A 14486-nucleotide genomic window follows, 5' to 3' on the forward strand; every position below is an offset into this window, starting at 1 on the left:
TATTTGTTGAGGCAGGAATTTTAGAAGACGGAAATTTTTCACACAGATTGGGAAATGAGAAATGAATTCCAGGCTATGCATTCAAAATGAAGATTGTGAGTTACTAAAATATAACGAAGCCAACTATGAAACTATGGAAATACCTTTAATCACAAAATTCTGCAGAACTACTATGTACAGTTGGCCTGAGGCGAAAATATTGTTTTACAAGATTTAAATTAAACCTCAAAAGATCACAGTGAGCAGCAACAAAATATTACATAAAATAACACACAGAAAAGAAAATAATTAACTGACAAATCCTAAACAGAAAAGCACAGCAAATATGGTCCATCTTGGTTGAGGTATGAATCAAAATGAAACCACCTGTTCTAAAATTCCTTGACGTATCAGCATTTCACACGCAGATCTTGGCAAAAGATAAAGGTGATTCTTTTGCAAGCAGATGACCTCTCCATTCTCCATTTTAATTTCTCCGTGGTCCGCCAGGCACCTAACCTGGAAAAGACAAAAAAGATTGACTCGATAAACAGATCCACTAGGTCCAGGAAGCTGTAAAACATCAAAAATCACCAAAATATGTGGACCAAGTTTAGGAGAAATCCACCGAGTTGCATCAAGTTTGCAAGACCAATCCACACAGGTGAGTCATTCCCGAGGACGAGTTTTGGTACTCTACTGCGCAGTGACGTAGTATTGAGTGCCTGCAATGTATTTCTTACGGGAGCATCCATTGTGACGTAGCATTGAGTGCTGCGAGTTAGGGCCGGGCGGGGGAGTGGATTTCAAAAAAGCTGCGCAATGACTGACATATGTGGATTGGTCTTGCAAGTTTGATTGAAGAGAAGGAGATTTCAAAGTTTATACCCCATGAGACTCAATTTTGAGGACACATGAATGACCATTTTTACGTTCAAAACATACTTCATCGACGTTGAATTTTATAGATTTGTTTTTTTTTCGTTTTTTTTTTTATTTTTTTATTTTTTTGTTGGTATTTTTTTTTTTTTTTTGATTATATGGTTGGATTCAAAACTTCTCTTAACTCACTTTTTCCAAAATGCAAGTTAGTAAGCTTCTGTTCAACTCTGTTCATAGGATATCATACACTTTAATTCCATCAAAGTTTATCAGCAAAAATGATGAAGTTTTAAAGCTTTATTTGTGTAGAAATCATGATTTATATGAGCTAATGCATTTTGACTACATGTACTACCTGTCAAAAATACTGACTCATGGGGAAACCGTAGACAAATTCTCTACAATTATCTTATTGTGGCTTGAAATTTCCATCCTTATTAAACAACATTGAAGGAAAACAGACCACTTTAACCCTCAATGACATGAACTAAATGGATCTAAGATTCTGATGAACACTAACCTACATATTTTGTAGCTTCCATAAAAAACATGGGGTACCAAATTTTTTTCAAAATTTTGGGAATCAGTAATTCGAAAAAAAGAAAAAACTAATAAAAATTTGCAAGATCATGCCACAGAGGAAAGATTCAAATTTTAAAAACCCAAGAAATACGTTGTTACGAATTTTAAATGCTGTGCCCTAGAGGGTTCCTTAATTTGTACTAAATACTCTTGAACAGACACCCAGAAATTAGCTTGCAAGATGATTTTTCAAAGTTAACGTAATCAATTTATCATGTTAATTGAAATATCTTTCGAATTCGATAGGTAGAACTTTCTGCAGAAAAAAGTTATGCACAAGCTGTGACGACCGTCTTCACTACCTTAATGTTTCAGCTTTATTACTTGGATGGACCTTGAGAGGAAAAAAATAAACCAAAATAAGTGCTCATTCGCCTATAATGCCCTCGATGTTACAAGTTGTAATTTTAGTGAAAAGATGAGACATCGAAAAGGAATGGTGTGTTTCTTACCTCAAGATATAGTGACTTTGGCGGGTCCATGTTTTGCAGCAGATTTAAACCACATCCTTGACCAATGGATTTCATGTAATTAGCTAAGATTTTGCTGTAATTGTTGAACCAATTCACCTGTAATGACGAGAAGTAAGATCATAAGAAAATTTATCACAATGTCAGTAAAAAGAGTGAATTAAGTACTGAAATTCATTTACACTGAAATTCGAACTACATATCATGCATTTACAAAATCAATAATAGTCAATATAATTATGATGACATTTATTTTAATGCAAGTTTTATGATTCAGTGTGGATACTTTTTGAATGGTTGAAAATTTCAACCGCCTGATAGACCAAAAAAAATCTCTTCTTACTGCTGGTTAGAGATATCTTCTGGGGGCTTCAGTCAATGGAAATGGACTTAGATATGGATTCATGGTAGAAAAATTGTCATAGCATTAGAAAAGCTACTCACTTCTGCTTCACTAAGATTAGATTTAACATCTGGAGGTAGGATGCGGCCAAATTCCCATCGCATTTGACGTATTTTCAGTAATCGGTTCCAGCTAGAAAATTAAACTTAAATTAGCGCTTGAGATATGTGAGATTAGTTGTCAACATGATTTGCAAATTCTCTTAAGACTTTTACGTGAATAAGGGTTCTCTTTCCTTTAAACCACTGGACATTTCAGAGATCAATTAGATAACTGTTCAGATAGAAAAGAGGAGTGTTAATTCTGTGATGTAATATTTGAGAAGATCTGAATTTTGAATATAACTAATATTTCAATTCTAAGATTGATTGAAAATGAAGAAACCAGCCTATCAGCATTGAACTTGAAAAGTGGAGCAATTTTTATTCTGTTTCCTGGGATGACATCGATGAGGAGAGACTGAAACTGGCATTAGTATCAACTGGCACAGCCAACAAAAAATCAAGTGAACACAAATTTTAAGCTAAAAATATTTTCATCCTAGTTTCAGACTTTTTCATTCTTTCACTGGAATATGCCATTTTACTGCATTAAGTACTGTCAATCGGCAGCAAATCACATTCCATTGCGGACTGACTGTTGCAGTTTCTAACATCATAAGTGTATACTTACAAATAAGCCATCAGACAACGTTTGTTCCTTTCTAAAGCTGCATGCCTGAATTTCAGAACGGGCATAAATTCTCCCAGATTATCAGAGACAGAGGAGTTTCTAAAAATGAAAAAGAATCCAGATTAGTTTAACTAAGGACAGAAGAATTTTATTCCTCAGTGAAGTCTACATGATAGGAAAAAATGAAATCGTAGTACTGGGCTGGAAAAGTCGTTCAATTTTTTATTTTGAAATTTAAAAAAAAAAAAAAAAAAAAAATTGATTTTGTTTTTGGATTCTTGCACCCAGGCGGATCACGAGCGAAGTGTGTCATTGAAAATCAAATTTTATGAACTTACCGAGAAAGAAAAAAAAATAAGTAGTAACACTTGAAGCCTCCTGATGGGAAAGTGAGGTATTTTTGTTCATTGATTGAAGAAGTATGTCAAGAAAGAGGAGTTTGGGAATGAATTATGTGCACTGAATTCAATTTTTTACATTTTGACAGAGGGAGGTACTTAGGCAAAAATTCAAGTACCTCCTGAAACATTAGAACTTCTTTATGACATTTTAATCAAACAGGAAAAAGGTAATACTTACAAGACTTCAACATTTTTCTCGAAAAGAATGTTCATTTCATCCAAGACAGCTCTCACCATTTTTTCCTGCAATAATGAATGAAAAGATGCATTAAGCAAAATTTTATTCTTCAATGTGGTTTGTTCCCTGTTGAATTTAATGATTTCACAACACGAGAAGTGTGTGAATAGTCCCTGAGATTGTGTTGAGAAAACTCATAATAATCATTCAATGGCATTAGTTAGTAGGTAGGTATCATAAAGCAGTGTGTCGATGCTATGAATGCTATACTATGCTGATGACGAATAATGCCATACCTGATTTCAAGGCATGTTGAGTGGGCTTCGCCTCTTCCCAACATCAGTTTTCCACAGCTTTAACCATACAGTTTGTTTCTAACCAGGGCCTATACGAATGCACACTTCATAGATCCGAATCCAATCAGAATTAATAACAAGTCGAGAGTTTGAATGAACTTTTTTCCATGCATGTTGAATTTGCACTCTGTATATCTCATTGATTAATGCGCATTGAAAGTGTTTGTATAAATGTGGCTATTCGTACCTGATGTTTATCATTTATCTGCTCTTTTCTTTGTTAGGTTCCGCACTTGACATATGAGAACGTAGTTACGGTTGTAAGGAACAGATGCGCAAAATGCCTCATCAGCAAGGCTCCATTGGCTGATACAGCTTTAAAATGATAAACCAGGGTCTATGATGACGCTGAAGAGATGATTTGATTAATTTTATGACTTACATGATAAGGCGGTAGAGTGTCAGGGCACCTATCCAATTCTTTCAATAGATCGACAGCTTTTTCGGTAAACATCTTTCAGATGAATCACGGTATTAGCACAAATTTATAGTGGTAATTTGCTGGAGAAAAAGGTTTTTACACAAACAAAGTGATTCGGAAGCTCAAGTTTTGTGCAGTTAGAAACTTCGAAAAGATACAGCGAAAAAGTTGAAGCTCGAACATAGCTCGAAGAGATAAGAAAACCAATTTTCAAAACAATAAACCTAACCTCAATTCAAAATTTTGGCGCTATTTACACACAAAAACACAATGCTGCCAAGTCTACGTTTGTGGATCTGTGATTTTCCGAAAAAAAAAATTTGAGTCGTAATTTTTTTTGAAAATTTATTCTATTCAATTACCCATTTTTCTCTAATCTAACAATAATAATAATGTAATTTTGGATACATTAAATAATGATAAAATAAAAACCAAAAAACGAAACTTGTCAACCAAGCACAAGCATTGCAGCGCTCTCTGGGGTGAATAGGTCGTAACATGGTGAGATTGATAAGGCAGAAACGTACGTAAATAAACTTCCAGATACGAAACACGATTTTTGAAAATCTGTGGTCTAGTTCTCTAATTTTTGTGTTTTCTTCCAGTTTTAACTTGTCCACTTGTGCAAGATGAGAGTTTTATTTTCTCTGAAACCTTAGGGAATTCATCCCTAGGATATTCTTTACACTATCTCACATTCCTCAGATTTTGGTAAGAACCCTCATTTTTTTAAAATTCCTGCTAGGTAGTCAATAAATGCACCTGCAGTCATTTTCGAGCACCTGTTTTTGGTCACAAGAAAGTTCCTTCTTAGCTCGGATTCTGAATGAGTCTTCTTGTCCACAAGCCATGCAATTTCTTGCAGCATTTCTGTCGTTCTGACGGAACTGCGTTTAGAGTTCAAGATTCAGTGCTGAAACCCTTGCGCGTCTCTTGAAAGTGTCGCTCTACTCGAGCTGTTTCAGTAGCTGATCTTAGCAAGGCAATTGAGAGCAAGATATCCTTCCAACTGAGCCATTTCATCTTGCATACACAGCCTACATTGTTGCGGATGTAGCGCTGCTATTTATTTGGTTGCCTCTAAAGCAATAGCCAACTGGAAAGCTTCGACATCTCTCCAGCTGTACGTCATCTTTGCCTTCATTGCTCTGTCATTAAATCAGAAGAGAGACAAGGATGATGCCTATTTTACTTGCAGATATATTACATCAGCCAGTGAACTTTGTACCAGCACCACCAGAATTCAACAGGTTAACCATATGTATTCGGTTGGTCAGGTGTACAGTTCAGGAACATCCTTGCAAACAGTCTAAATAAGTATTTGTTCAGAGCATACGCATTATATAAACCAAGAGAAGTCAAATCCCATCCATGGCAACACTTGTCAAAGATTCCAACTCAATGAAAGTTTTAACCTGTTGAATGGTGCCGATGCAGGATCCAGTATCGGGGTTTACCGAGGCTGTATCTTCTCAAATTAGAAGCTGGCAATAATACCTGAATGCTGATGTCAGGGGTTATGACAATATCACACAGCAATTGTAATTGTATCCAATTTTTTTGCGTTCACCTTTTCGCCCGCTTTTGTCGAGCGAAATGTGTGACTGTTTGAATTGGACTCAATGAGTATGCTCTTTGCCATGAGTTGTTAGGTCACCAGCTCCAGCTACCTATCCAACAATTTTGCAAAAATTCAAAATCTAGGTTGCAGTTTTTTCAACCTAGGAACTTTATTTTTTTCCATCAGGTACACATTTTTGAATTTTCTTGATATTTCATCCAATATTTCCTTATCCTGCATTGATCATTCTGTGAAAATTTGTAGGGTTTAATTGTCCTTTTTTTCCCCTTGAAAAATTAAATAGATGCATAAATTTTGGAAATTATGGTCAAGTTACAAGTTTTTGAACTTCCTTCAGCTATGAGTGAAGGAAGAAGAACTGGTTAAATTTGCTATCTCCGAGAAGGAAAATCAAAAATCAAGGAAAATATTAGCTCAGACAGTCATACTAAATCATTATAAAAAACTGAAAACTGAGGTCCATGACTGTAAAATTTCAGGATGTTCATTTACGTTTTGTTTCGCTGCTTCTCTTTTAAATTCTACCAAGTCTCCTCTGTAATTATGTCTGTTTTATTACTATTTTCATTGCCCACAGATAAAGAGAGCAAGCCATAACTGCGTCCTCGAAGCACTAAGTACTTGGAATGGGAGAGAGGGATTGGAGACTCTTCGTTTATGGAGGCGTAGCATCTTGTATAGCAGAAATTGGTATGTTTGTCTCTTATTTTCATAGTGCTTTCATAGTATCTGAATGAGAACTTGTTGCTGGGGAAGAGGATTAATCAGAAGAAACTAAGACTCGTCAAGGAATGACAAATTTCAGAGAAAATAGGGGAAAAATCGGGGAATTTATGCCGAAAACCGAAAATCTCTTCCTCTACAGCTTAAAGGCTATTTTGTTTTCACATGTTGCAGAAATTTTAAGTAACTATTGTTATTGAGGTCTACTCATTTCATTGTACCTGAGTTGCCATTATTGACCTGTTGAATGACATCTTTGAATTTTCAAATCGTCATAATAACAGAGGCTTTCATTGACCAGATAATGTAAATATCAAGATCGCTTTTGGAATTAAAAATTTGAATGTATGCAAAAGAACTGGCTAAAAAATGAAACAAATTTGATTAAATTCAGCGGATATTGTATTAAACAATATCTACAAAATTCCTAACTGAAACTATGGAGATTCATCTAGTTTTTCCCAAGAAAATCCCAGGGAAGTGGGGGAAAACTTTCGTTTCTCAGCAGGGAATGAGCTCCTGAAACTCAGGGAAAAATCAGAAAATGAGCATAGTTACAAATTCTAAACATTGTAGAACTATAAAGGTGAATCCAGACCTTAAATCTGTGAATATCCTCTATCTTCATGCAATAAGCACAGCAGAAACTTTTAGAGCATTTTTTTTTCATGTCGGATGGATAAATTAGAATTCGAGTTTTTATCAGAAAGAAGGTTCCTGTATCCTAAATAATAATTGTCATTGGTGAAATATTTTCATGTTTAAAATTTCATCAAGTATTAACCATCAATTTTGATCCGAAAATGGCATACCTAGGTACCTTAAAGTTCTATGGCTTTTTTTTACTAAGTTTTTGAAGTATAAACTTCATAATTTCATCTTGAACCCTCTCTGCTAGTAGCTATTGGACAGAACTTAATTTTGAACTACCAATTTTTAACAATGATCTCCTCTGGCTTTTTCAGGTACTTTCCCCATTGATTTAGCGAAAACCCGATTGCAAATCCAAGGGCAGAAACATGACATCAAGCATGCAGAAGTGAAGTATCGTGGTATGACTGATGCATTCCTTCAGATCTCCAAGCAAGAGGGACTTTTAGCTTTATATTCAGGGTATTGATTGTTTAATAAATATTTATTCTTAGATCAAGTCGAGAGTTTTATGTTTTGATTGGTAGCTCTTATGCAAACGGAGTTTGTGAGCGGACCATTTGATTGAAGAAGAATCAAATTGTCACAAAATTTGTTTTCTCATTAAGAGTCTATGACTTTAAGGTATTTGCATTTATTTTTTAAATTATTATAGGCAAATCCACTCCTTCTCGTAGCCAAATAGGACTCGAATTTACGTAAGGCAAATATGCCACAGGAAATAAATTTATTGCAGAGCAAATAAAAAGGGTCGGATTTCAGAAAGAATCCTCCTTCTAGTAGTTGCTGAAAATGATTTAATGTACAGAGAAAATGTTTTATTAATAGACACATCAAAATTCATTCATTACCATTTGAATATGGTAGATTTTGGTTTTTTATAGAGTAAGAAGTTTAAAACAAACATAAAAACTGCTCTAGACTCTAAGCATATGGGCTAAAATTGGAAACAGTCTATGTATTTTCCTGTTTTTTGTGAATTTTTTATTATTTCATGCAAGTTTTTGCTTTCTTGTTTGTTTGAAGTATCGGGCCTGCTCTCCTGAGGCAAGCAACCTACGGTACAATTAAATTTGGAACCTACTATTCTCTGAAAAATCTGTTCTCCCAAACTCACCGTGATGACGATGTGTTGGTCAACTTGTTTTGTGCGATTACAGCAGGAATATTTTCCAGCGCTATTGCAAATCCCACTGATGTACTCAAAGTTAGAATGCAAGCGCTGGGCCCTACAGCACACCCGAGTATCGTACATTGCTTCAACGATGTCTACACTCACGAAGGCTTCAAAGGACTTTGGAGGGTTAGTATTCTCCATCAAACAAAAATTCCATCACTTCCATCAGTTTTTAAAATGTACCTAATTATTCTTGTGAGAGCGGACAATTTTGATTTATTTAAGATTAGCACCTATTCCAAAAAGTTTTCTAGCATGATCCAGGAAGTAGCTGTAAAAATCTTTACCTGTGTACTAGAGCATCTGAGTAAGTGATTCATGTTTTTTTCCGATGGAACCTGTGAATTTTGCTGATGAAAAGACTTTTTCAGATTTGCTCGGCTTTTTTTTTTTTTTTTTTTTTTCCGCTATTTTGTTTTTTTTTTGGTTTATTAATGCTAAATCATCATAAGAACATTATCTTCTATTTTCAGCAGGACATTGACTTCTAATCTGCAAATTATTTTGAGTTCAAATGATTCAATTTCTTTTTAAGGAACTCAAGGCTATTTTCCTGTTTTTAATTCACCCGCAACGTTAAATTGAATCATGGAGTCATTTATGAGTTGAGGAATGAATAATTCCTTAAATGCCAATGGTGGTTTTCTTTTTTTCATGCTATTCTGAAAAATTTTACTGTCAACCATAAATTAAATCAAAACTGATTTGTTAAACAGAATCTACATTCATTCCTCTCTTGAGAAAAATTTGCAGGATGCAGTAGGTATGACAGTAGGTGCAGTAGGTGACTGCATGATCAGCAGATTGCATATAAAAATGGTAAAGCTGTGAGAAAGAGTTTGTAAATGGGAAGGCTGGTTTATATAAGTATAAATATGACACAATTTCTGCAATAATTAAAAGAAAAGTGCAAGAAGAACTAACTTTTACTTTGAGTAATTCAGGAAAATATGGTTTTTTCTATATGGGAAAACGAATATACAAATGGGGATGCTAAGAACTTGTCTGACTCCTGAAATTTTTTTTGAAAAGATTTGACTCACAGAGTCCCATTACATGCAACTATACATTCTCTATCTTTTCCTTTTACAGGGTGCTTTGCCTACATCTCAACGCGCTGCAGTTATTGCAGCTGTGGAACTTCCTGTTTACGATTTCTGTAAATATCACCTAATGACAGCCTTTGGTGACAAAATGATTAATCATTTCATGTAAGTCACCATTCTCCTTGTTCAGTTTTTACAAGCTATCAGCCACCAATTTTTTTAGTAGGTTCTTGTTTTGAGAAAGAAAATCCCGAACAGAGATAAATCAATGACTCTAAGCTAATTAACCAGTAAATTAATGTTATCATCCTTGTTGTATTTTACAGAGTAGAGTTCATGTCAAATAAGTTTACGCACTTGTAGACTACGACAGAAGATCATCTGACATCAATTTAGCATTGAAAGTAAATGCAAGAATCAAGATGGCAGATCCTTTGTTGCAGTCTAAAAGTGTGTAAACTTATTTGGCGTGGACCCTAGTGATTTTTAACAAAGTGAACACATGCTGCTTAGTTCAGCTCACTTTTTGTAAATGTGTATTCTTGTAAATTGCCTATTTTATTGCTTACTTTGCATTTTCCATCAGCATTAGCGATTTTTAGAATATAACAAAATTTTGATGCTAACCTTTTTTTTCTTTTCATGCCGATTTTACATGAATACCATTGGAAGAACAAAAAGCTTCCCTAATGCGTTCAGAGTAAGCAGTTTTTTTCAAGTCCTTCGTCAACAGTCATAGCTGTAAGGGTGTTATCGTCTAGTTTGTGTGATTTCAGATCTAGTTTCATCGCCAGCCTGGGGAGTGCAATAGCATCAACACCTATTGATGTTGTCCGGACCCGGTTAATGAATCAGAAAAAACTGAAGAAATTGGCAACTGTTACTGCTCAGCCTCAGCCGTTCCTATATGAGGGAAGCCTCGATTGTTTCGCCAAGGTGAGGCTAAAATTTACAATTTTCTTTCTGGGAACCCTTTCTATAGTGACTCAATTATCAGAGATAGTCAAAATTGGAATGGAGCATTTGCACACGAGAATCTTTAAATTCTCTGATTTTAAATAACTGTAAAAGTACTGCAGGTTCTATTGTGGCAAAAAAAAAAAGCGGCAAAGATTTTTCTAACAAAGCTTACCATTGAATGATTTTCATTTGTCCAATGTGACATTCATTATTCATAGAAAAATGGACCTTATCTGGAAAAGTGAACTAGGAGGACTTTTTAGGGAATATTTTTTGTCAAATTAGGTAGAGAAATGATAATTTGATTTTTTTACACAAGTTACTCTCTGGTATTCCAAAAAAAAAATTTGCGAACAGCTCAGTTCATTCTTGCTCCGAATAGAGGGTGTTTTGAATTTTGATTTAATAATTTCAAACTCCAAACATGACAGATTGAAACTTCAAATTGTTTTTTTTCTCATAGATAGTTTCTTCAAACTGGCAACTTTTGACTGTCATATTTCTGGTTTTGCTTATAATTTTTAGAGGTTTTTTGTACCTGAATTTTCAGGAAACTCTTTATCTATGTAGAAGCACCAGTGATTCACTTTTGTAACTAAGCAGTGATAAGGAATATTTATAGGGTTGTATGTAGCATAAACTCCGTAATGTAAAATTTTGTGAAAAAACGGAGAGTTTAAAAAGTCTTTCTAAGGAGAGAAAAAGCAAACCGATCAAATGGGTTCCATTTTTGGCAGTTTTGACACTGGGTTTCTTTGCCCCTTAGGTTTAAAATATCTTGAAAAATTCCTTTTATAGCTTAGGCCACTCCGTATTTTCAGGAAATGAATTAAAATAATTGGTGCCTCTGACTCACTTTTGGACAGGCTCATTCAAGTTAAAAAAATGGAGAACATGCATTATGTATTCATTAATGACCCCTAAGAATTTTATTCTTGTGTTCTAGACGGTAAAAAATGAAGGATTTGCAGCCTTGTACAAGGGTTTCATTCCAACGTGGGTTCGAATGGGACCTTGGAACATCATTTTCTTCATCACCTACGAGCAGTTGAAAAACTTCTACTGAGCTGTGAAATTTTGGTACAAATCTGTGACAGAATCTCCTCTCTTTGTGAGAACAAATCATCGAAGTGCGGACGCTTAAGAATGAATCGTTACTTTCTTTCCTGTCCAGCTTCTCTACGTTATTTGCTCATATCAGTTACTTTAGTTTCTACTGCCTTATATGAATATTTTTTTAAGTGAGAGCTATATTTGATATCTAATATAAGTTTGATCTAATCATGCGAAACTTTTACACTCCTCGTTCGTAATTCAATTACCTTGACAAGCATTTTGTTTCCTTGGTTTACGCTCATGTTCTATTTTGTTTATGCATTTACCGGTGTGTCATCTCATGTTTCCTAAATCATCTTCCTATTTTATTTTTGTAAATCGAAGATTAAGTACAGATTAAATTCCAGTGTGATAGGTAGAAGACACAATTACTCAGAGAGTGGCTGGAAGGCTGGTGGAACATTTTGATCTGCGAAATTCCTCAAAATTGAACGAAGTACCGAACAGGGAAAAAATTAAACACCACAACCAATGTTATCTCATCAAAATTTTAAGCACAGCATTTTAGGCATTCTAAAAGATTTTGGATGCAATGCAGAGAAACTAATTTCTCCTCTATTTATCAATTCATATCTGTTTGCAAAAAAAAAAAAAAAAAAAAAAAGTTTTCTTGATTTTTAATGTTAATTATTTAAAGTTACTGTGCTTAACAATGAAATATTTTTTTCAGTATGCCAAAATTCTCTTGACGAATTTAAAAATATGGCTTTTCTTAGGAGGAAAGAAATTTTTATCTAATCAAATTCTTGTTTTATGCAGATTATCTGAATTTATTATCAATGCATCTTTTTATTTACGCTAATTTTTTTAATTCTCTTGCTTTTTTAAATGAAAATAATTCTGACATAAACTACTCAAAAACTGACCTCTAATAATTTAAATTACTTATCATAAACCCTAATCTCTCACGTTTATGTCACTTTTCAATATTTCAATGTTTGCTGCGTGAAATTTGTATGTGGAAATATGTTTCTTGGTGCTTTTCTCTGGCCAGTATTTCATTCAAATCTTGCAGGAAGACGTAAATTCATTGCTCCACTCTTAAAGACAAAACTTCCGTCCTGTCCAAAAATGTCTTTGATTTTTATAAGTACATAGCACAGAGCAAATTGACTGAAATTGGGAATATTCGTCCCCCAATTCACAGCTAATTAATTGATCAGTCCCATGTTTTTTGTCGACAGAGCAATGTACATGTGCTTTCCTGCAAGTAATAGTTGAAGTCATTCCGTCATTGCAATCTGACCATGAAAAATTTTTTCTTTTATTTCCTAGATTTTTCATCCTAAAAAAGAAATCAAGTACTTAACTGTACTCTAGTAGAATTTAATCATCTTTATCCTTTCAACATAGCAAATACATATAACTTTGTTCACTGTCAGGGATCTTTTAGTATGCTTGAGGGAAAGAATGAGCCAATCAATCTCGCAAGAACCACTTACAATTTTCTATCAAATCAAAGAATCTTCTTGTCAAAATTTGACCATGCTACAATTGTATTGAGTTAAAAATGTGACGAAGTCTTCTTTATTTTCTTTTTATCACATAAAGCTATCAATAAGAGGACACATAACGTGGCACTTTCCGGGGACAGAGTAGCATAAAAGTTCAATTTTCTTTGTGTGTGAGGGGGAGGAAAGGAAAGATTTTTGGACTTCATTTCACAATGAGATGGATTGAAAGCGGGAGGGAGAGTTACTGAGCAATGGAAATCAAATTAAGAGGTCTGAGTCAGCGTTGTTGAGTGTTGCAAGGGAGTTAAAAACAATCAATAAGAGAACGTTTCTTCTCAAACGCTTTCTCAATAATTTTACATGTTAAAGATGTCTTCTTTCTAAAAAGAGACAGAAAATCAAGTTGTTGAAGGTCATGATTGATTCAATTCTCTTCTCGTTAGGCTGCTTTTTCCTTGATACTCTCAGCCTCAATTTAGAAATTTATCTTCTCGTACATCTTATTGTTGATTCCTGAGGAAAGTCAGTTCTTGCGAGCTAAACCATGATGGTACGAGTCAGGAGCTAAAACATTTTTTATCCGAAAGTCATGTGCACTCTAAGCTTTAATGCCACTGTCTTTTTTTCTTCTTTCACTCTTCTAATTACAGTGTGTTAAGCATCTTCATTGTGAACTAGATTAAGAATGAAACTCTAATTTATTTTATTGTTTTAGTGTATTTTCCAAAGAAATTACGCTATTGTTTTGTTGAAATTGTATTTTTAAAATCAATAAAAATGCTTATTGCTCCATGACTGTCATTAAGTTATTTGAGGCTCTTTTTTTATTCTGTGCTGCATTTTCTTTTAGATTGGCTAATAATTTAAAATTTACTCAATTCACATTTCACTTTTGACTGTCTGCAAGAAGAAAGGATATTAGTGCTTGGAGACGATTTTTCAGGAGAGCATTTTTTATTCAGCTGATCAGCAGACTGAGATTTGAAATTTCCAAGGAATGTTCTCTGTACCTAACGTAAAAAATAAGTTGTGTACAGCTGAATATATTTTTATGCAGATAGAAGGTGTAAAATTGCAATTAAATCTAGTAATTTAAAGCCCTTGACCAGACAGGTTAAAACTTTGAATGGCTTTTCTCAAGATGCTTTTTGAATCACAAATTTCAAAAAATTTAATGACTGGTGTAGCTCAACATATATGGGTGTACTTTGGGTTGAACTATTCGCACTGTCTTCGAACATTCATGCATGAAGTGGTTCTAACATCTCTCATCTTTCCATTTTCGAGTATTGCAGTCTCCTTTCTGGCGTATTATCATTTTTCCTCAGAAAAAAAAGGAAAAAATTATCGCAACTTGAATAAAAAACATTAATATACGAAGCCTAAGGCTGAACAAATATTAATTATTTCTATTTCGATGGCTGAAGTCGACA

The 14486-nt window shown here is 34.3% G+C and overlaps 2 protein-coding genes across 2 annotated transcripts; one reads left to right on the top strand and one right to left on the bottom strand.

Annotated features, from left to right (window-relative positions):
- Positions 1 to 124: 124 nt before the first annotated feature.
- On the bottom strand, positions 125 to 4574 carry LOC109035310 (DNA replication complex GINS protein PSF1). The gene is made up of 6 exons (XM_019048891.2): positions 4306 to 4574; positions 3568 to 3632; positions 2989 to 3087; positions 2358 to 2448; positions 1896 to 2012; positions 125 to 498 (listed from the first exon to the last, which is right to left on the bottom strand). The coding sequence occupies exons 1-6, from the start codon at positions 4375 to 4377 to the stop codon at positions 352 to 354; spliced, it is 591 nt and encodes a 196-aa protein (XP_018904436.1). The 5' UTR covers positions 4378 to 4574; the 3' UTR covers positions 125 to 351.
- A 270-nt stretch (positions 4575 to 4844) lies between these two features.
- Bmcp (uncoupling protein Bmcp mitochondrial) lies at positions 4845 to 13845 on the top strand. Its single transcript, XM_019048892.2, has 7 exons — positions 4845 to 5055; positions 6504 to 6616; positions 7615 to 7762; positions 8327 to 8603; positions 9570 to 9688; positions 10300 to 10459; positions 11430 to 13845. Exons 2-7 carry the CDS (start codon positions 6553 to 6555, stop codon positions 11547 to 11549), a joined length of 888 nt encoding a protein of 295 aa, XP_018904437.1. The 5' UTR covers positions 4845 to 5055; positions 6504 to 6552; the 3' UTR covers positions 11550 to 13845.
- The last annotated feature ends 641 nt before the right edge of the window (positions 13846 to 14486 follow it).

This window comes from Bemisia tabaci, chromosome 7 (assembly GCF_918797505.1).
Source record: "Bemisia tabaci chromosome 7, PGI_BMITA_v3".
In the NCBI taxonomy this organism is placed as follows: Eukaryota; Metazoa; Arthropoda; class Insecta; order Hemiptera; family Aleyrodidae; genus Bemisia; species Bemisia tabaci.

Excerpts from the sequence above, each read along its gene's own strand:
- LOC109035310 (XM_019048891.2), bottom strand. The coding sequence starts at position 4,377 with ATGTTTACCGAAAAAGCTGTCGATCTATTGAAAGAATTGGATAGGTGC. Across the intron at positions 3,088-3,567 it reads GAGAAAAATGTTGAAGTCTT|AAACTCCTCTGTCTCTGATA; the intron begins GTAAGTATTACC and ends TTTCATTTTTAG. Across the intron at positions 2,013-2,357 it reads CTAATCTTAGTGAAGCAGAA|GTGAATTGGTTCAACAATTA; the intron begins GTGAGTAGCTTT and ends TCGTCATTACAG.
- Bmcp (XM_019048892.2), top strand. The coding sequence starts at position 6,553 with ATGGGAGAGAGGGATTGGAGACTCTTCGTTTATGGAGGCGTAGCATCT. Across the intron at positions 6,617-7,614 it reads ATCTTGTATAGCAGAAATTG|GTACTTTCCCCATTGATTTA; the intron begins GTATGTTTGTCT and ends TGGCTTTTTCAG. Across the intron at positions 7,763-8,326 it reads CTTTTAGCTTTATATTCAGG|TATCGGGCCTGCTCTCCTGA; the intron begins GTATTGATTGTT and ends GTTTGTTTGAAG.